General features: G+C 39.2%; 2 protein-coding genes across 2 annotated transcripts; one reads left to right on the top strand and one right to left on the bottom strand.

Annotated features, from left to right (window-relative positions):
- Positions 1–1,564: 1,564 nt before the first annotated feature.
- On the bottom strand, positions 1,565–2,936 carry LOC119646211 (forkhead box protein G1-like). Its single transcript, XM_038046594.1, has 2 exons — positions 2,908–2,936; positions 1,565–2,635 (listed from the first exon to the last, which is right to left on the bottom strand). Exon 2 carries the CDS (start codon positions 2,554–2,556, stop codon positions 1,990–1,992), a length of 567 nt encoding a protein of 188 aa, XP_037902522.1. The 5' UTR covers positions 2,557–2,635; positions 2,908–2,936; the 3' UTR covers positions 1,565–1,989.
- A 17,839-nt stretch (positions 2,937–20,775) lies between these two features.
- LOC119646692 (forkhead box protein G1-like) lies at positions 20,776–21,380 on the top strand. The gene has a single exon (XM_038047256.1). The coding sequence runs from the start codon at positions 20,904–20,906 to the stop codon at positions 21,336–21,338; it is 435 nt and encodes a 144-aa protein (XP_037903184.1). The 5' UTR covers positions 20,776–20,903; the 3' UTR covers positions 21,339–21,380.
- The last annotated feature ends 1,876 nt before the right edge of the window (positions 21,381–23,256 follow it).

Raw genomic sequence — 23,256 nt, 5'->3', positions numbered from 1 at the left:
TTCAATGCGAGACGGAAGTTCTATCACAGTAGGAAACCAAACTACGGGTGGAACCAAGAAATCTCGCTGTTGAGATTATCGTGTCCTGAGGAGACTTCACCAAAGGACAAAAAGGAAGCCAAAACATCGACAGTCTGAGAATGAAAACCGTGATCTTCGAAGTAACTTTAAGAATGCTATGCGGATTAGTAAGCGGAATTGAAACAAACAGTGGTGCCTTGAAGCAAATGTTAACCCGTGGAGCGTTATTTACAGGGTTGAAATGAACAAGATTCGGTGACAAAAATCAACATAAGTGACATTCCCGTGACTCTTGTTCAAATTAAATGCAATCCTTTTCTCCCAACAGCCATAAAGCCTTAGACTTGGCTGTTTAAATCAGGCTTGCATGGTTCATACGCCCATTTGAATCGTGCATATAGGAAGGAGTGTTTCTCGCCTAGTGGCAAATGCATTCCATTGTCCGAGATTCGCAAAAGAAAGAGTTTAAACGACACCCTCAACGGTGTTATCGAATTTCACAACTTTGTGGAGGAGACGCTGAGGTCGAAAGCAAATTGGAATGCCCGACAGTAACTGCGACACAGGAGAAGCGACGGATGCGTGACTTAGTGTTCTGGTGTAAACCACAGCCCTCCTCGCGAAGTAATACTTCACGGGAGTCCTTCGGAGAATATAGGCCGGGATGTGGGGGTGGTTTTAGTGGATAAGAATCCCACACATTGTTGCAACATGGCGCAGCTGCGACTTTTTAAGATTTCCACTTTCACCCATAAAGAAAGAAAAAAATATACCAAGACAAATTTATTGGTTTCCGCCATTTCCATGGTGGGTTAAAAAATCAGTCATGTTATCTCATTGATGGCGGGTTCCGTCTCATGCCAGTGTCATACAAAAAGTTGGAGCGTCGCGTGAGGTGGTTTTGCTTATTGGTTAGAATTGCATACTCCTGGGACTCGTTTCTCCTGGGTCCTTCTCAAAAAGGCGAATTATTCTATTTGCAGAAAAAACATGTCAATCCAGGAACCTCCAGGATGCAGAAATGAAAGAGCTGGAAAACTTAGCAATTGTCTACTTACATTACATTTTCAGAGCAACTCAAATTTCAATACTAGCCGACAACTTAGAATTTCTCGGAAACTACGAATATTTTGAGCGTAAACGGCAAAAGCTTGTTGCTTTCTATAGATTAATAACTCTGTTTTGAGCTTCTTCAAGGAAGGAATTGTTGCTGATGAAAATAATAATAATTTCCCAAAAACAAGCACTGGAGTCACCCCCAAAAAGAAAGAACAGAAAGTTCTGCACATTGCACAGAATCTCAGTAAGGTATGCTACAAAGACCCAAGTTAATGTATAATACAAAAAGCATAGAATAACTCTAGATGTATTGCGCTTTTGTATCTTCGTTGCTCGATGCAGATTCCGAGTAACATATCGAAGCTTCACATCTCATAATGGGGGCGGAGGGCTTTAGAACTGTAATAACCAGCATATTCTTTGCCTGGGCTATACTAAAAAAGTTGCATAAATATTAAAGTACTCGTTAATAGGCTCACCAATTTATTACGCATGCAATAATATATATAGTTGAAAATTACCTCCACATTTCTGAAGTTTCCTGCAAATATCGCTTAATCAATCTTTGCGACCTTTTCGACCTTATCCGAAATTTGTTCTAAATCCTTCAAAATGAATTCAAAAACGTTATATTTATAAATACTTTTCTTTCGACTACATTTATCATTCTACATATGTGTTCCAAACTATCTTATGGAAATTTCTAAACCATTTAACTACTTTAAAAGCGGCGCACAATTGATTGCACTGCATCGAATTTGTCGATGCCGCGTCAAATTTCATCCAAATTTTATCCAAAGCTATTTGAAGTCCTTTTTACATTTTTAATTTAACTCTAATATGGTACAAATAATTTTAGCTTAATCTTATCTGTTCTTAAATAACAGTAATTAATTAAAGGGAATTAAATCAACGAAGGATGTTGGCAACTTCGTCTTCCGGCGCTTTGAGTATAGGACCCGCCATCTGATAATACATGCCTCCAACTGCTCCAGAATTCTCGTACTGATATGCCACCACCCCACCCATCACAGGCGCAGGTACGAAATAGCAGTTCATAATTGGTGCTGGAGGAACCGGAGGTTGGCGTAGTCTCCCTGTATCATTCCCAACAAATGAATGTTGGCCTGCGAACGACAGGCTCCAATATCCTCCACGACCAGGCTCGTCTAATTCACGGGGACTTCTGACAAAATACTCATTCATGCTCAAATTATGACGAATGGCATTTTGCCAATCTGTTTTACAGGTCCGATAATATGCAAAATGTTTCTCGATGTAGTTATAAATTTCCGCCAATGTCGAACGTCTGTTGGGACTTGCTCTTATCGCCATCATGATTAAAGAATCGTAAGAAAATTTGGGGCGCTCCAGGTTGGGTCGTTCCCGGTGATCTTCTCCGTTTACGGGACGGGGGACAGTTTCTATCTCTTCACCAAGGATGGCTCGTATGCTGAATTTCGAATGGAACGCCATTTCTTTTAAAATAGTAATTTTCACTTCAAAAGTAAGCACTAAGTGGAGCCACTGGATAAGTTGAAGTAAACTACGTCTTCTGCAAAACAATGAAATATGAATGATGAGTTTCAGACTTATCGGCGGTTCCAACGATGACTGAATAAGATTGATTTGCATAACCCGATCATTTTATATACGGAATAGAATACGATCAAAACTTCAGAAACTATTGCTTTCTTTGTCTTCCCTCCCCAATGATGGTTAATATATAGTTACCTGCATCCATATACATACATACGTATTTACCAGCAACTTTTAAGAGTTACACTAAGCCATACGCTATCTTCAGCGTGTTACTCCTTTAATTACCTTTTTACCTTTCTTTCTTCAAAAGCAAACATCACATTGACGTCATCTCCTTATGATATTATAGGCAATGAGAGGTTTTTGACTTTCAATAATCTATTCCGCAACTAATTACTCAGTCCTTATGATCATCCTCCTTCCTCCCCGGGCAAAACTCTGGAAAAACCATTCATCAGAACTAACCTTTTATGATCTTAGGTCAATATAATCAAATTTTTAAAGCACAAGAGAATGACAATGGAAGAATTGGCATGTCAAAATTTAGCCTAAACCTTCCTAAAGACGTATTTAATGATACTTGAAAGTTTTATTTTATTTAAGAAACTATACATAATCAAATCCCATCAGCAATATATCGAGAAATAAACTGGCTTCATAATAAGTTACATATTTTTTTTATAATTTAAGAAAACGATAACTCAATTTCGCGTAGGCCAGGACGCCAGACAGCTTTTCGGGGTATCGAATTGGTGGACCACGCCGCAAAACCAGGATGTCTTGAGTTCCTTATTAAAGCAGGCCTAGACCGGATACCGGTTATTGCGCCGTTGATGATGATAGCACAATTTCTACTTACACCTGGAGATTTTCGGCAGTACGAAATAAATACAGTACAGACATACAGAAGACAGGGCAGGAAGGGAATTGTTAGTTAAAAAAAACCCTTGCTATCCAGTCCCCATCAGTCGAGCTCCATTTCCTTCGCAACATAATGCGCAAAATGATTCCATCTGTCAGCGCTCCTCAGCTTCTTTCTGACAGCTGTTGTCCGTAGAAAGCTCCCCTGTATCTGCGTTGTCGATGAATCCCATTGCACAAAAGAACAAGTCGGAATACCGGATCCTGGCGCTTTGGGTAACCTTTATATCCAAAGTGTTCATCTTATGTGCGAAACTTTCTACGCACATTTTTCCATTCATACATGGCTAAAATACCAAAATATTCATTCCTACAAGACGTAAGTACATATTAGAGACATAGATATTATGCTCCCCCTAATCAAACAAACATTGACTATTATCGAAAACTATACATATACATACCTGGTGGAAGAGTTGTTGAAGTCGGAGGAAAACTGGATGGCGGTAAATGAGGCAGTAGCCGTGGTGCAGACAAAACTCCTGGAGTTGGATCGAGCTCGGAAGGCGGCGCAACGGAGACGTGACATGGACGAGCTGGTATAGCGAACCAGAGCCTCCCTCGCGAAGTAATACTTCACGGTGGTCCCGCGGGGAGGGGCGGAAGAGTGGGGGTGGTTTTAGTGGATGTGAATCCCACACACTGCTGCAACCTGGCGCAGCAGCGTTTTTCTAAGATTTCCACCTCCATCTATAAAAAAAAAAATAAATAAAAAAAAAAAACATATACATACATACACCTATGTATGTAAATTAATCGTATGCAATCGAGTAATTGATGATTGGTTTATAAATGATTAGAAAAATAAAATGAAATGTTTGCCTGCGATCCCCCCATTCATATGAGCTCACTTTGTTGTGGTTTTGATGAATTGACATGATGATGACGTCTTTCACGTTTTAGAATTCATGAAATATACACATAAAATATAAAAGTCTTACCTTCTATAATTTGTTAATAATAATTAAATTTCCTACAAACTTTTCAAAGTTATGCTATCCTTTATACTTGTGTCAAATTTTGTACTTCTAGGATGATTTTAAGAAAAGTTTCCCATTAAAATTTCAAAATATGCTAATGTGCTATTATTAACTTTATTTGTGCAGATTTCGGAACGAGATGTAGGCGTACACCACTGATTTTTTTCAGATTTTTCGGTTGGGTAGGTTCTGAGATCAAGGCCTGTTACACTTTTTGGAGATCATATTCTGAGCTCTCACTCCAGCACATTTCTTTCGATATGAAAGATGGGGCCAGTTTTGAAAAGTACTAATTGAACACTTTCATATGATACCCCACATGACCATATTCTGTAAAAAAAACGTTGCACCTCCCTTTCGCATGTATGGGGAACCCCCCTTAAACTCAAGACAAAATGACGCCACTAGAATCACAGACCACACGCTGTTACCAAATTTCCTGACAATCGGTCCAGCCGTTTCCTAATCAATCGAATGTGATAGACAGACAGACATCGACTCGATTCTAACAAGATTTTGTTTCACATAAAACCTTAAAAATAAGATCGACGTCGTCCTTATTACATTGTCCGTCTTCATTTGTAACCACCTCCCCTGAGTTACTTACTTTGCACTTGTAAATAGTTTTAGGCTCCTTGACACGAAGTTTAAGAAATTTACTAACGATTTTAAGACAACGCAGTAGGCAGACACCATTTCAAGGCTTCCCGTCTCTGAATTTGCACTAGGCAATTGCGATACACCCCCTTGTCAGGTGTTTCATACCAAATCTGCGTGCCGTAGAAGAAAATCGACAGCGTTGCATACATGAAAAGAAGTCTTGTGCAAATGGAAGGATCCTGAACGTTTCTTCTCAGCCGATTTAAGGTCAAAATTTCAGCTGTTGGTTTATTCGCTGCTGCTTTGATTTAATCGAAAAGGTTCATCTTCGACCCACGGATCAATCAACGTACTTAACCATTGATTTCGACTCTTTAATAATGTCGTCGACCAGTAAGGGGCGCAGGATCGGTATTTTCTTTTTAGTTTTCTAGTGCAGGCTGAAACAATAAACCGATATCGATGCGTTTATTCACCACATCAATATGCCAAATTGCTTTGTGCTTATTTAACAGTATGTTCGACTTTTTTGGCATTCCGAGTTTTAGTAGATTTAGGTCGGGCCCTAGAATTGGTCCCTGTGCTATCTAAGACATGATTTTCACCCTCCTCTGGCCTTCTGGTCTCATGGAGCAGGAGCAGTCTCTCAGATAATCGCCTAATGTGTGCGAAAAGTAGCCCGGCATGTGAAATGAATTTCCTAGAGTGACAAGCATATCTGCAATTTTACGGAATTGAAGGCATTTCTGACATTAATCCTTATGAGGAGTAGCCATCAACCGGTCTGTGCCTCAGTTCGAAAAATAGCATCCACCACCTTCACGGGAACACCCATCAGGTATCTCCTTGTTCTAAAGCCGAACTCCTGGGGATAAGTCCCCAGTTGCGCAACTTCTTCCAATCTACTGTTTTTCGAGCACTTTCCCGACTGCATGAAGCATTCAGAATAATCGGTATATACACTGCAGTTCAGGGTCTCTTTTAATAATAATGATCGTTAGCGCAACAATCCGTATTGGATCAGGGCCTTGAAGTGTGTTAGAGCACTTCATTCAAGACCGTAACGGTACACTATAATACACTATAAGAGGCAATGTGGTCAGTATTGCGCTCGACCGGGATTATTACCCTGATTTGACTCAGGTACTCATTCACAGCTGAGTCGACTGATATCCGACATCCAGTCACGGGTCTCATTATTAGCGTCAGGCTTAACACTGCGACAAGAAAAATTGCCTCTATTTGGGGAAATATTGAATGCACCGGGTAGTAGGTCCCGCCGATGGTGGAACACCAGCTTATGCAACTTTGCCGGAATACCCTCGGGTCCTGGTGCTTTCTTATTTTTTCTAACGTGATATATTGATAGTTATTCACCTTAAAATTTTCCAGAATTGGTAACGCGTCCGCTAATGCCACCAACACTTGTGGCACGTAGTCTTGAATGCTTCCTTTGCAGCCTGGGCAGCTATAGTCGCTGGAAAGCGTTATCATTAAGCATCAAATCCAGACAAAGCCATCCCCTCGGGCGCCATCCTGAATCCATTGAAACTGGTTCGTCGTAATAAGTTGGGATGCCATGGGGTTGGGTCCAGGGTGTATTATTCGCTGATTAACATTAGATCCGCTTTTATCTCAGGCTGTACTGCAATCGAGTTGGAAGAAAGTTTAGACCAATGTGCAGATAGCACTGTCATGAATTCAGCCGGGAAAGATTTATTCTGAGCAAATATTCTGAGCATTAGAATAGTAACCAGGTACTACGGAATCGCTTCGAACTTCTGGATCAGGAAGATCATAAGTTTTTTTTTTCGAATGGCACAATACACAATGCAAGAATGCCTTGTTCTGGTGGGAAGCAACGGGAGCTCGGGTCGAAAAATAGAATGAGGACATTATTGACCAAAAGTTAAGTTCATTGACAGACGATTCCGAGGACGAGGAATTGAACATTACGCCCTTCCTTTCAGAAGCAATTAATTGCGCTAATGCTTTGTTTAGCTTGATTAAGCAAAACTATTTACCAGCGTCCAAAATTATTATATAATCGTTGACGCAACAATCCATATTGGATCTAGGCCTTGAAGTGTGTTAGAGCACTTCATTTAAGACCGTAACGGTACACTACAGTAGACTGTTGAAGGCAATGTGGTCAGCATTGTGTTGTTCAATTATTGCCATACAAAATGTTCGAGAAAAAGTCGTAAGCTCGTCTGTAAAAGTTAACAAAAAGCAATCTAAAACAAATAATTTCTTCATTTCCTAATCTCATTATTTCATACCTTATAAATATTCATAATTCCTGTGAAACTTCTTTAAAATGTAGGCGCGGACCTTGTAGAAATTAGAAATTATAAGATTAGAACAAGCTAAAACTTTTTTTTTCTAATTTTCGAGTCGGGTTCTGTATTTTTATGACCAGGGCCTCGAAAATATATTTTATCTATCAGCTAGGGCAGACATTATGTTGCCATTTTTTGGGAATAGGGTGTTTTTTAACGTTCATATCTCAAAGCAAATCGAAGAATTAGGATATATTGTGTTAATAAACGAATTGAATCTTATTATCATTTCTTGTGCTTTCAAAGGATATTCCTCTTAAAAGTTTGACGAATTGAATTGATCATTGAATAGGATGTAGATATGCTTTTAAATTTTCAAGTCGTAATACGTGAAAGTTTTACGAAAAGAATCCCCCCATAAAAAGAGATCATCATATGCCATTAAAAGCCATTAGAACACACATTTGGAACTATTTAACTCAGGGAATACGTTGCTCTTCCTAGGGATTTACCCTACTTTTCAGTAGGAATACCCTACTTTAAAGTAGGGTAAATCCCTAGTAAGGGCAACATATTAGTTATAAGCAATTTTCACTTTTAATCCAAGTAGATACTGAATCTAGGAACTCTAGATGTCGGGTTTTTTACAAGATTGCTTAGGAAGTACTTTTAAAGGATGTAATGACTGACGCTGTTATTCCGGGATTCCATTTTCGTCAATTGCAATAAAGATCAAACTACTAACCATATCTCCTATCTTATTTTAGAGATGTTGAATATCGGAGATAAATGTATTTACTTTTTCTTTATAAGTTGACGATTTTTCTGATGGTAAGCGTATTTTGGGTTTTTTTAGCAGTACAATGAAGTAAATACATATTCTGATAAGGGGTCTTAATTGTACATATGATAATATGTACAAATTACTCTTTTCAAAAGCCACGCGGACAAAAATGGCGGCTACACTGGTTTTTTCCAACGACGCTTTCTTTTTTCAAAGTCCCGCGGTGGAATCAATTTTCAATTTACAGTGAAGAGAGAAATGTTTTTTCGATTATACACATACATAGCTAGAAAAGCGCAAACGTTTTCCCAAAATGCTAATTATTGCAAAAAGAGATGTATTTAAAAAACACATCCACTGCTTTCGACAAAAGTCATCCCAAAACTATTATATTTACTAAATGAAAAAAATATGCATTGTATTGTAAAACGCGTCTGAGTTTTCCGCTATGTTCGCATTGGATAAAGATTAGTTGGGCTAAAATTCAAAATAAAAGTATTTAGATATTTTTCCCATCTCAATACTTTGAATATGTCATTCCGAAGATGTTAGGGCATTCAAAAAAAGATGATTTTTTTAAAATTTCTATGGTAGCCCTTAATTTAAATATGATTATTTCCAAAGAAGGGTACCCAAAACTAATATCGTGAACTACGTTTTAATTATGGGAATACCTTTTTACTTATTTGTCCAAAGTAGATTTCCCCGGCATGGGATGTCCCCGTATAGAATGTATGTGCGCCGTATTGATTCATTCATTCTCAGTAAGTCGCTGGATTTTTTCCACATTCAATTAAGTATTTTAGCACGGGGATGTTATAAGCGGAATTAAATCCATTTTGGAGCGGAAGTGGATATAATCAATGACCCAGAACCCCTCAATTGATGAGAAAGAAAAAAAATAGTGTACAATAAATATCTAAACCAGAATAATTTTATTAACTTTTATGATAAAGTGCTAGATGTTAAGAAAAGCTATTGTTGAAAAGCGAAAACGGTTAACGCGAAGTAAGTTATATTTTATTAATCACGGGATGTCTCCGTCTCTCTCTAAGAATCAACTTATTTCAATAACAAACAAAAAATTCAATGGCAAGAACAGTAAAAAGAAAATAATAAATAAATCCGACGAAATCCCCGCTTTTCTTAAAATGCAGACCATATTGAAAGTGCTACTTACAATTGGGATAGTTCTGCACTCAAATATACTCACAGAAGAAGCAAACAAAACCTTTCATACCTGAAGCGCCGTGCCACCGATTTCCCGACTTCTTTAGATATTGAGGCTGAAGATATCTTCACTTTCAAATATTTTCTCTTCACAAAACAATTCTTTTGACTTGGCAATATTTTTCAAGTTTAAATATACATACTTTTTTGTTTACACCAGCAACGTCTTTTAATTTTCTTATTGGATATTAAATCGGACCCCTCCATACATACGTACAGAAAGATCAAAATATTAAGACGCTAATATTCGCTATCCAGGTGAATACTAACATTTCAATCCAAAAGAATTAGTATTTCGACTTGAAGATGTAAATCCAATTTTTGTTTTACTGAGGATAGTACAGAGTACGTTGCCTCAAACCCTCCTCCTTTACCTGGGCTTGGGAAAGAGATAAATAGAGTATAGTTGGAGTTATTCTACTATGCTAAATCCTACCTGATCTCTCTTGGTGACAGGCCCCGCGACAGGTCGACCAAGAAAATGCATAGAATGTCGTTACAAACATGATGATTGGATTAAGTCACAAGCCTCGGAGAAATGCTAGGGCGTCCACCTCAGTCGACGCGGCAGGACGGGCCCCGGTCCTGTCGAGAAATGGGCAAGGGTTCTCGACGCATGGACGGCGTCAGGACGTAAGCAAGTTAGTCCGCACACAACGAGCAAAACAAATACGTGTCTGCACGCTAAATGTTGGTACCCTAACTGGAAAGACGGAGGAACTCGCAAGAGCCCTTCGGAAAAGATGCATTGACATCTGCGCTTTGCAAGAAACCCGATGGTCTGGTTCCAAAAGCTGCGACATTGAACGCGAACGCGGTAAAAATGGCTACAAACTTCTCTATTTTGGTAACCCACACACTCAATATGGTGTTGGCATTGCCATCTCAGAAGGTTTCCGTGATGCCATTAAAGAAGTCGAACGATTTGATGATCGGCTGATGAAGCTCACCATTATATCAGCTGATCGCACTATTCACTTCTTCACCGCGTATGCACCACAGACAGGACGACCTGATACCGAGAAAGATGTCTTCTGGCAACTTCTCGATGAAAAGACTTGTCACGTGCCTGCTGACGATTACATAATCATTGCCGGCGACCTTAATGGTCATGTGGGTGAAAAGGCAGACGGTAGCAGGTGCCATGGGGGAAAGGGGTTCGGAGCGCGCAATGAAGGTGGCGAGCGTATAATCGATTTTGCGGACACCCATGACCTTGTACTTATGAATACATGGTTCATCAAACGATTGTCTCATCTTCCCACATTTTATAGTGGGAACAATAAAACGCAAATCGACTATATTCTCATAAGACGCCAACATTTTACCACTGTCATTGATTGCAAAGTCGTTCCCTATGAAACCATCGCACCTCAACATCGGCCGTTGATTGCTGTCCTGCGAATTAAGCCGCCGATAAAACGGCGTGGAGAACGCACTGGCCCGCCGCGCATTAAATGGTGGCGATTTGGTGAGAAGAAAGAAGAAACGGTCTCACTCATACGATTGCCAACCATTACGAATGTGGAAGAATCATGGAACCAAATGAAAGACACGATCCACAAAGCGGCCTCTGCAACCCTCGGGGTCACCAAGCCGGGTAAGCGGTACATCAACCGAGATACTTGGCTTTGGAATGATGATGTTGAAATAAAGGTCCGTGAAAAGAAACGCCTCTACCACAAATTTCTCGACGATAAAACGCCTGCTAATTGGCAAATTTATAAGAATGCCAACCGGGAAGCAAAGAAAGCGGTCGCTGTCACCCGAGCGAACCATTTCAAAAATCTTTACGATAAACTGGACACTCGGGATGGCGAGAGAGATCTGTATCGACTTGCTAAAAGCCGTGATGAACGCACACAGGATATCGAACACTTCTGTTGTGTTAATGACAAGAACGGTACTTTGCTTACCAACCATCGAGCCGCAACGGATAGATGGCGAGAATACTTCGAGCAGATTTCAACTGAAGAATTTGCTCATCCTCCACTTCCACAATCATTGCCGACATTTGGAGCAATTCCACCAGTCAGCGCAACTGAAGTCGAGGAGGCAATAAAACAAATGAAATCGGGGAAAGCAACAGGACCTGACGACATCGCATCTGAGCTCTGGAAAGCGAAGAGCTGGGACCCAACACTGTGGCTCAGTGAATTCTTTAACCGGGTTATTCAGGAAGGAAGAACACCATCTGACTGCCAAGAAAGTACCACCGTTCCAATATGGAAAAAAAAGGTAGCCCAGCAGAATGTTGAAATTACCGTCCGATCCGGTTACTTTCCCATACCATGAAGATTTTTGAACGCATTCTTGACAACCGTATTCTTGACAACCGTATTCGCGAAATCGTTGAAATAACCGTGAATCAAGCCGGATTTGTCAAGAACTGCCGAACTACTGACGCAATACACGCTGCGCGGTTACTCATGGAGAAATACCGTGAGAAGCATCGCCCTCTTTACATTGCCTTTCTGGATCTAGAGAAAGCGTTTGACCGTGTACCACACGAACTCATCTGGTATGCTTTACGACAACACTTCGTGCCAGAAGAACTCGTGCGCTGGGTTCAATTGCTCTACCACGATCCGAAAAGTAAAGTTCGAAGTATGGCGGGTGTATCAAAACCGCTTCGTGTCTCTGTTGGAGTTCATCAAGGAATTGCCCTCTCACCACTCCTCTTTGTCCTTGTTATGGACACCGTCGCACGGGATATCCAACGTCCAGCGTCCTACACACTGCTTTATGCAGATGATGTTTTCCTAGCATCTGATAGCAAAAATGATCTCGAGCAACTTGTTCAAAAATGGAATGATCGCCTCATACAACACGGTCTCAGATTGAATTTAAACAAAACTGAATTTTTGACGACCGATCCCCATGAAACAGGCACAATCACTGTCAGCGGCAGTGATCTGCCCAGAACTGAGAGATTTAAATACCTCGGGTCAACGCTATCAGCCAATGGAGAGCTGCGTTATGAAATTGCTTCACGCATTAACGCAACCTGGATGAAGTGGCGTTCCGCAACTGGTGTCCTTTGTGATCGACGTATCAACGAACGTCTCAAATCTAAAATTTACCGCAATGTCGTCCGTCCAGTCGCCCTCTATGGTTCTGAGTGTTGGCCGACCATAAAAGACAATGAACGGCGTCTTGCGGTAATGGAGACGAAGATGCTACGTTGGACTAGTGACGTCACACGTTTAGATCACATCCGGAATGAGGATATCCGCGATCGTTATGGGGTTGCACCGATAGTGGAAAAGTTGCGAGAGAGGCGTCTTCGATGGTATGGTCACGCAATTCGTGCAAACGAGAATTCACTTGCAAAGATTGGTCTGAACATCGAAGTCGATGGTAAACGACCAAAAGGCAGACCTAAGCAACGGTGGCTTGATACGCTGGATGGGGATTTGAAAGCCTCGATATTGCACCCAGATCAGGCATTCGATAGAGCCAAATGGCGAAGCCGATCACGACGAGCCGACCCCGCTTGTGAACGGGACAAAGGCTGAAGAAAAAGAAGAAGATGTAAATCCAATAGAATTCATATTCACACCCGTAAATACGAATACGTTTGTACTAACTCTCGGAAGTAAGAATACACCCGTATTCATATTCGCTTGTGTGAATATGAAAATATTCGCATTCGTATTTACGAATACAAATATGGTCAACTCTGGTGTAGCGATAATATTTTCAAAGTTCTCCACCATCTTGGTTTTTCTACCATTCCCGACAATGGATTATCGATTCTTTTCATTTCGTATCAAAAGATAATCCTTTATTAGTAAATTTCGAAGCGGTTGGTTCAAAAAGGGCAATCACTTCAAGAGTTCCTTCGAAAAGCTATGCTGGTCCATACATATGGTATTTAGGCTTCGAAATACTTTCCGTTACAATATCCGCTCACATAAAGTTAATAATAGTGCATTATTATATTTTTGAAACCCGCTATTTAAGTTCACCTTCGATCCGTAAACGCTTCCCCACGTAGTACACTGTGACTTAACTCAGGTACTCATTCACAGCTGAGTCGACTGGTATCCGACGTCAAACCATGATACAAATCCCACTGCCGCCAGTGAGATTTGAACCGCGACTTTCCGTACGACAACCTTGTGCTCTAACCAATCAGCTGTCCGAGCACCCATGACACTTGTGATTTGTGTTTAGCAAGTCAAAGGTCAAAATTTCTCAACCAGGAGTTGATCTCCCATATCACTTTATTTGCGCAGATCTCGATCTCATCTCGATGCTTTACGACCACTGTTATTCTGATATTATCGACCAAGCCAATTGTTGTCACGTTGTCCGGAAGGCGTAGCGTCAACGCAAGATCATACATAACTAGCCACAGCAAGGGACCTAGGACAGAACCCTGTGGCACCTCGCAAGTTGTCGGGAATATTTTGAGCCCATCGTCTGAGTCGCAGTAAAGTCTTCTCTCAAGGAGAAACTCAATAACAATGCAAACAATGTATTTCGGGGCCTGTAGCTTGTCGAGTGCCTCGATGATTTTCATTTTGCAGTATTGAACGCATTTTTTGACGTCGAGGGCTATTAATTACAATCATTTTCCTTCTTGTATTGCAGCCTGAGCCAAACCAGTCACCATGCTGACCGCGTCGACAGTTGACTCCGAATTATTTGTCCGACAGGCCTCCTTCCTCTTCCGCAACAACAAGCAGTCTGTTGTATATTTCTCTCTAATAGTTTGCCAAAGGTGTCTATATGAGAAGAGGTCACCCAACCCTCAAAAAGTGTAATAGGTCTCGTTCTCAGAGCCTATCCAACCGAAAAATCTGAAAAAAATCTCAGTGGCGTATCTAAACGAAACCCCCATTAAGTTCATGCTAGAACTACAAAATTTTGCATTTGTATAAAGGACGACGGCACAATTTGGTCAAGTTAGATGAAAATCCAACTATTATTAACAAAGTGAGCTTCCGGTATTCCCACTTGTTTTTCTTTTTCTCCATTATCATGGAAGAAGTTTCGCCTATGTACACAAAGTAAAGCAGTTGAAAACAAAAATGCTTAGAAATTTGCCTAACTAGATTTTTTACGACCACTAAAATCCTTATTTGGACTAAAATATACTGAACTAAAAGCGAAAAATAATAACGCCGGAATGGATCGAAGATAATCAGAAATTTACCTTTCTCTTCTGTTAGAATAACGGAAACGCAGACGCAGTGATAGTTATGAAGGTGACAAGAAATGAAGAAGATCATTAAATTCCTTTTTAGGGTTTTAGGTAAAAAAAACCTCATTAAATCGGTTTGCTCTCTGTTAGCTTCTTGTTTTTGTTTTTAATTGGGAAAGTTCGAAACCTTTAAGTTGAATAAATAACTAGGTTTTTTTCCTTATCCTGTAAATATTTTTATTTTTTCCCGCATACAATCGTTTCGGAGACCAGGTGCCTCCTTCCTCAGTACTAGTACCTAATTAAAATTAGGTTAGGTTAGAAATTAGGTATTAGTACTAGACCTAGTTCTTTTTAAGGTTTTGTGTAAACACAAAACCTTATTAAAATCGGTTTACCGTCTGTCTGTCTGTCTGTCTGTCTGTCTGTCTGTCCGTCTGTCTGTCTGTCTGTCTGTCTGTCTATCTGTCTGTCTGTCCGTCACACGCATTTTTCTCGGAGACGGTTATAGCGATTGACACCAAATTTGGTAGAAAGGTGGGAACTGTGAACGCTCACACATACAGTGCTACATCCTTTTACGTTGAATTTAAGGGGGGGTCCCCATACATGCAAAACGGGGGTGTAACATTTTTTTTCATCAAATATAGTCATGTGGGGTATCAAATTAAAGGTCTCAATTAGTACTTTTCGAAGACGGTCTTAGTTTTGACATTTCTTGGAAACGTGGGGAGCGCGGGGGGTTGAAAGTGATCATTTCTTTAAGGGGACCATTCTCAGAAACTACCAAACCGAAAAATCTGAAAAAAATCTGGAGGCTGCCACTATATGGTGCCTTGGCTCCGAAATACCTTTCATATTGATATCCGTTCAAAGAAAGTTAATAATAGTATATTACTATAATTTTTTGTAATTGACTGGAAACCCCCCTTAAATTCATCCTAGCGGCACGAAATTCTGCAGTGATGTAGGCTATAATGTAGAGCATGATCATACCAAGTTTGATGGAAATCGCACTATTACTAACAAATTTATAATACGTCGAAGTTGTTGCTTCTTTGAAAATTGAAGACTATCAATGTCAATATCACCCAAAAGTAGACATATGCATATATTACGTGCTATGTATTAAGAAATACACAAAACCTTTCGTACCTGAAGCGTCCAGCTTCCGGTTTCCCGACTTGTTTCAACTTATATACCAACTGTGAAAAAAAAGAAACATGGACATTAATTTCAACTACGAAACATAGCTCTGACTCCTGCCATAAGACTATGTGACACTCTTACGCGCCAGCCTCTCTCCAAATATTATTTTGAAGAAACTCGGTAATATTCTGGGGACAGCATTTTAACAGTTAATGCCTGTACAGATAAAGTTTGAAAGAAGATTCTTATGATTAAGTTTCCTAATTTTTGTTCAGATGTCCAATTTTATCAAGTCCATACTTTCTCGCCTTAGAAAGTGTCGATGCGAGAGGCCCAAGGCTGAACTCCAAATTTCCCCAAGCATTTTCATAATATAGCATTCTAATGATAATATTATGGTATTCCCTGTTTTTTTTTAACATTGTAGGTTTTGTGGCAAAATAGGGTTTTTTTATTAACGCATTTACATTGGGTTTTTCTATTAACATCTTTATATTGCAGGTAATTGCAAAATATTGTCCATCTTTGTTGTATAAATTCATCCTAGGGTCTTTCCATGATGCAAAGAAAGGATAATTCTATCATAAGGATACACTTACTAAACACCTCAAAAGTAGTGACAAACAGATACAATACTGTTGCTTTTAAACTAGGCGTAATTTAATGATAATTAAAAAAGAATTTCTCAGATTTCCCAAGATAATTTCAAGAAATATTTCCCGTCCTTTACCCTCAATTAGCTTAGTCATCTTTTACAATCTTCTGAATTACCAGCTACATGTGAATATTAGGAAACTAAAAGTGGAATATCTTGGGTATGCTTCATTAAGGGTAAAACTAAGATTCTATATATAAATTTGAAAGCTTTCTAAAACGATTTATCTTCCCCAAGCAATTTATCTTTTCACCTTCTTTTATTTTGAAAATTAGAAGAAAATCTGTGTCAATGACACCAAACAGCTGAAGGGTGACAAAATGTAATGACTTTAAGGATGGTGCGATAGTCTAAAAGTTGTCCTGGGTTTCCGAAGACAATCTAGAGAGCATAAAAAACCTAAAACGGTGGCGAAATTGAGCTTGAAGGTCTAGAGAGGGCAGGGTTGAAACCACAAAGGTCACACCATATGTACATACATCTGAGGGAGGAGAAGTTGGTTCTCGATCGCGGCACTATGGTCTCCAGTTGTATGGTTCCAGTGTGAGTTATGTATAATCAGACATCCGTTCCCATTAATTCCCATGATATCAAAATTCTTTTGGATCAAGTTAATATGCACATATCGTTAATGCAATCTGAGTATAACCCTAAGGTGCAAAGTGCAGATGCTAACGCCAGCACTTTCCACGAATAAATATGTCCGATTCTACATGGCGAGTTAGTAGTTGTCCGTAGCTCTTAAGCCGAAACTAAGTCCGTCGACATTATTAAGTTTTAATAAAGTTACGTTTATAAAGTACCCGTGAAGTCTGTTGATTCAGTTAATCTTTTTCAAGTACTGGTTTTTTTGTTAATCGTATGCTTTCCAATAGAGTTGCCCGAAATTCCTTTCTTTTGACTTTCAGGTACCGGTCTCACGCATCGGTGAAAGTACACTTGAAGTTTCGTAAAAGTGAAGCATTGAAATGTCCAAAAGGATCCCCTAGCCTGGCTAGCAGTGGAGTTTTGATATTTCCCGGTGTACGTCCAAATTGAATTTCACCAACTTTGGATAGTTCTCTCCTGTAATATAAAAAGGACAGAAGCAATTGATTTGAAATTTGGAATGCTCATTTACTGCACTTTGAAGTTAACAATTTCAACAGTTTCCGATGATGAAAATCTTGGCGAGACCAACAATATGGATGCATAATAATTTAAAAAATCTGTTAGTTCAGACTATAATCTATTGCACTGGCCATTCCGAACCTAGGGTATCTATTTTAACTCCTTTTTAATTGAAACAAGTTGGAATCCGGAAGTTCGATGCTTCAGATATAAAAGTTCGTCCCGAAGTGGCGTCATAAGGTCTGGGGGAGTGATTGAAGGCTCTATTAACCGCTGCAGATCATAGCGGGCATCTCTGAAATCTCTAGAAGTTTTTCGTAGTGTACACTATGACAAGAGAGAATTTGCTATTGAACTGGAATTGAAGCAGAAGATGCCGCATAACGTAATGATTTTAGAAGTGCGTACCGTATCACGAAATAGCTTACCTTTGGTCGCAAACGTTTCGATGGTCCTATGAAGGATGTAAAAGTGAGCAACTGGAGAAGTGGAAAGAATACTTCACCACGGTTCTTAACCGTGTCGCATCCGGTGGGGTTCCTCTTCTTCTCCAAATAGGAGAGACATCATTTCGGTCATCAATGTATTGAAACGGAATAAAGCTACTGAGCTTGAGAGCCTCCAAGTGGAGTTATTTATAGCTGCACCTTTCTCAGAGAGTGGAAGAATTGGATAATCGTCAAGAAAGGGACCCGTTTTGAGTGTGACAATTGCGTGCGTACTCCCTGCCGTGGCAAAGATAATAGCTAAAATAATCCTGGAATGCATCAAAGAACATCTGGAAAGCTTAGTCGACAGAGAGCAGGTTAGTTTCCGCGGAGAAACTAATAGCTATTATCAGGCTGACATAGGATAACGCAAAATGTCATGTGTTGCACCAAGGTAAACTCTTTGAGGATTTTGAGGTTCAAAGTAGAGCCCGCTAGCGTTTCATCATCTCCACCTTCTTGTTATCGGTGACGTTCTTCATGCTTGTCCGGAGGACGTGGAGGAATTCATTGAACTATGACTACTTTCCTCAAAAGCCTCAACTATCCTACTTTGCACTTTAGCCTGGTCATATCTCTCGAAATGGCTTGGATTTGGAAAGAGATCGAAGTAGCGAGTGGAGTGGAGATAAACACCAACAAAATCAAGGTTCTCAGTGTGGCGGGGTTATTGCACTGTCCGTATCTGCATTAATAGGCAGAACATCAAATGCGTCAATTAATTTGTATATCTGGGAAGGGTGGTTTCTCTCGACGAGGGAACCGAACTGAATGTTGTTCGACGCATTAACAGTACTAGATCCGCTGTCGCTGCTTTGTCTAAAATCTGGAAATATAGTTATCTCAACACCAAATTCAAGTTAAGACTATCGTTTGTTAGTGTTCCTTCTGCGTGCCTATATGGCGGTAGTACATGGAGAGTGAATTCGGCTGTTACTCAAAAGCTTCAAGCCTTCGTCAAAACGTGCAATGGAATCCACTCTCCCCAGATGGCCGACGGCTGGGTTGCAGAAAAATGGAGGAGGACAGCGGACCGCCAGTAAATTTTCAAAATAATAAACTATTATTGACTTTATTTGAGCAGATATCGTAACGAAGAGTATTATGGAGCCCCCTACCGCCCTAAAGTTCAACCTGCAGTAATGTGTGGGATTCACAGTTCCATTGTTTTTACCAAATTTAGTGCCAATAAGTGTAATCGTTTCTAAGAAAAATGCGCGTGACTATTTCTATTATAACTTGCTATCGGATGATTTTTCTCAATAATTTTTTGAAATTTTGAAAATTCCTTCATATTTTTCTATTTTCTAGGTTTATTAGAATTTGGATTCACTTTATTGGACCGGTAAAAAATCCAAACTATGCTTATTGATTGAGGTACTACACTCGTCTAAACCCTTAAGTGAATTATTCGAAAGAGGTTGTCTTTCTTACTGATGAATGAAAGTTCAGTGGAAGGATAATTGATTAGTTATTTTTTGCTCAAACCGCGAGTCTATGACAAAGCTCGATAACGGGTTAACGGGTATGATGATAGAACTCCCGACAAAGACGCCTGTCCAATAATCTGAACCAACGCTAATTTTTTTTGACGAAAAAATGCTTTCCACTTTTAAGTCGATTTGTCTGAAACAAAATTGCTGCTTTGGTTACTAAAATTACTTCTCTAAAAATTGTAAGCAAGGCTGACATTTTTTTTAGTTAAAAAGTTGATGTAAAAAAACTTGAAATTAAAAATTCTAATTTCTGAAATCATTTTGAAAAATTCCGGAGTTAGTTTGGAAAATTCTGAATTTGGTTGAGACCCTTGACTTGGGTTCAATTCTTTGGGAAACCCATATTTATCAGTTTCCAATGACATTGGAGTTTTATCAAAAAAGGTTATAAGTATAACTCTATTTCTTCACTAATGGTGGATACTATTCTATTAAAAAGTGTTGTATTAATGGAAAATTGACAGAAAATTTGCTATAAAAATACCCAATAATCTTGTTATTTTTAAATTAAATGAACAGCTGGATTTCATGGTTTATGAGCCCTATCTAAAATGGGTACTTTCCATCTTTGTATGGCTGGGACATATTTACGTATACTTTCATATTCACTTCACCAGTCCTTCTCTGCCTTCACATGTCCAGTGCGGGGCATGTACTTCATATGATTATGCATATCTCTTCGCAATCATGTACCTGTGTTTAAAGATTTTCATTTCCTTAACCTTTTCCCATATATAATTGATTCTAGATGGATGGTTTTTCCAAGGTTGTGGCTGGAAAGAAGGAAGGACTAATTTTCGGCACTGAAAAACCGAGTGCGAAGTATATAATTAAGTATGAATTAATTTTTGCTGACTTTGGTATCATGAGTTACTAACGTCAACGGGGTCTTCGGGAGGAAAATGGTGACAAGAGCAATTAAAGGGATTAGGATGTTGGACTTTTCTTACGATTGGTTGGTTGAACAACATTTGCTAGGAGATATATGTACGTGTTTGTACATATAAGTAAGAGAACAATTGATCCACATTTAATAAAGAAAAGAGAGAAGGAAGATGTATCCTCGCAGTGTTGTATTTGGTATATAAGGATCTCCCGGAGAAAATTAATATTATTCAATCATAACCCATTTGGGTTCATTACAGATCGAAAAATTTACTTAATTTCCAACTTCGAATTATATTAATATTCGAGAACTTTGGAACTAGCAAATTTAACAGTACTTTAGTTAACAGAATAGGATTTTATTAAGACTTACTGTGTTAAAATTAGAGTCGAAAATTGCAATATCGATTATATAAAATGGCTCTCGAATCAAACTTTTCTATTAGGTCCATTCTCGGTCATAAGAATGAAACTGGACCTTTGAATGAAAATCAAAGCAGTGCAGTTTCTGATTTGAAACGTCCGAAATTTTCTTACGACTCTTTGATCATGATGGCGATAAAAGCAAGCCCCAATGGACGTTTGACTCTTGCAGAAATTTATGAATTCATCAATAAAAATTTCGAATATTATCGGACATATCAAGCAGACTGGCAAAATGCAATTCGTCACAACTTAAGCGTCAGTGAATATTTCATCAGAACACCTCGTGGATACGATGAACCTGGCCGTGGAGGTTATTGGAGTCTCTCACCCATAGGCAAGCAACTATTCATAGGCGATGATACGGGAAGATTGCGTCAGCCTGCAGCTCCCCCGATGAACTACCATTTCACAACCGTGCCACCGATGCAACAAGTGGCATACCAATGCGGCAACTGTGGTTTAGTTGGATGCATGTGTTATCAAACAGCAACAATCATACCACAAATGCTCCCAGAGTATTTCAATATGACACATAGACATCAGATGCCCAAGCCATAATAATAAGTGTAAGATAGTGTAAGATATTTATTGACCTGATATTAAAATAATGTACTTAATGTTAGCACTTAGGTGGAAAATATTAAAATAATTATAAAAATGTTGAAATAACTACAAATAAAATATACCTCCACATTCAAAAAATTCATTACGAACAACCTGCCCCAGCTTGTCGTTCTATGAGGAATAAAACGAAAAAGCCACCCTTGATACAAGAAGAAAGTATTTTCGTTCATTTGCACTTAGCAGGATGTTTTCCTATAATAGGGAAACGATTTTTTACAATCCCGTGTAGGGTAGTATAGAAAACTATCTAAATTTCAATATTACAGAAGCACGTTATGTAAACACCACCCTGTTTGAAATGAGAAGGACGTTGCGATAGATTGCAAAACTCCGTAATAAATAACATTAAAATTTTTAATTTTTTGAATATAACATGAATAACAAAATAACGTTGGTTTTTTTATACAAATTAGTTGCTTCGAATTGCTACTTGTTAAGACTCGAAATTTGAAAATTGCCCCTACGAAAACCTCATGAGTGAAATGTACACAATAGTATAACACCCAACGCCGTCCTTGCAGTCTTCATTATTAACTACGATGCAACAATCTGTGTCCGGTCTAGGCCTGCTTTAGGAAGGAATTTCAGACATCAGACCAGGCTCTGCTACATCTTCTTTTTTTTGCCGCATCTTTTTTTTTTTACCACAGATAAGGGCTCACAGGCTTCCCAAGTTGGATCATTCTGAATCATATGGGTTAAGTGACCCGATTACAGGTACGTATTGATTTGGATTTTATCTACGACCAAACGATTGTTATGTCGCGAATCGTTCGGACGTGTTGGGGACCGAAAATTCTTCGGAGAATTTTTCTCTCAAACGTTTCTAAGAGTTCATAATTTTTCTTATATAGAAACAAAAGCTGACAATATTATTGTCTTGTATAAAGTAAGCTTTAACCAAATGGTTAGACATTCCGAGCCGAATAGTTTTTGTAAATTAAACTGGGTGGGCTCTGTTAACTGCCAAATAAAATATGGGGACTTCGTCGTTATAGCTGTTATCGTGTATTGTTTTTCGTTGAGTTCTGTTTGATGTTGTTTCTGACCACATCTCGCCAAGCTACGACTAAAATATCGCCCTCCGGTAGCTTTCTTTGCATATTTAAGTTTTGTTTTTATTGGGAGAAGAGCCTGTGATCCGCCCTACCAGTTTGGTTGGCTTCGCTAACGAACTAGTTGTTCCTCGGTAGCTTATGTCTTTAGCTATCCTTTATGTTAGCCAGTCGTTCTGCTTTACTCATTTCAGTCGTCTTGTTATACAATAAGCAACTGTACTTTCAGGTTCCTATGCAAATCAACATTACGAATGAACCAAGGAACGCCTACTATGTTTCTAAGCACTTTATTCTAGAAAGTTTCTATTACCTTCTGGTTTTATTCTTTGGCACAGCCCCAGAGCTGGATGCTGTACATCCACATGGACCTTAGGATCTGCTTATAAATTACCTGCTTGTTGTCGATGGTCAGTTAGGAATTCCTCGCCAATAGTCACTACATCTGTCTGTATTTGGCATTTAGCTCGTCCCTCTTTTCAGGATCTATCTTTTCCAGCTGAGCTTAGCATTGTGCACGTGTTGGATTGTGCAATGTATTTCGCGGAAACCAAATTGGTGGGATGGTATTATATTTCGAACCACAATGATTTGCTTCAGTCTCTTAAGGAGAAGCCGGTTGTAGTAGGGACCAGCGATATTGGTAGATGCGATTCGACTCTACTTGGCTTTTTTCCTGATTTTGGGACCTTTATAACTTCGGCCACTTTACATTGCCGAAAGACGTATTTTAATCTGAAAGCTGCATTAATGATTTGTAATAATTTGACTAAAAACCTTTGCTGGTAGTTCTTTTA

Source organism: Hermetia illucens, chromosome 1 (assembly GCF_905115235.1).
Source record: "Hermetia illucens chromosome 1, iHerIll2.2.curated.20191125, whole genome shotgun sequence".
NCBI classification, from domain to species: Eukaryota; Metazoa; Arthropoda; class Insecta; order Diptera; family Stratiomyidae; genus Hermetia; species Hermetia illucens.
The sequence above is the reverse complement of the archived record's forward strand: the minus strand, read 5'-3'. Positions and strand labels throughout refer to the sequence as shown.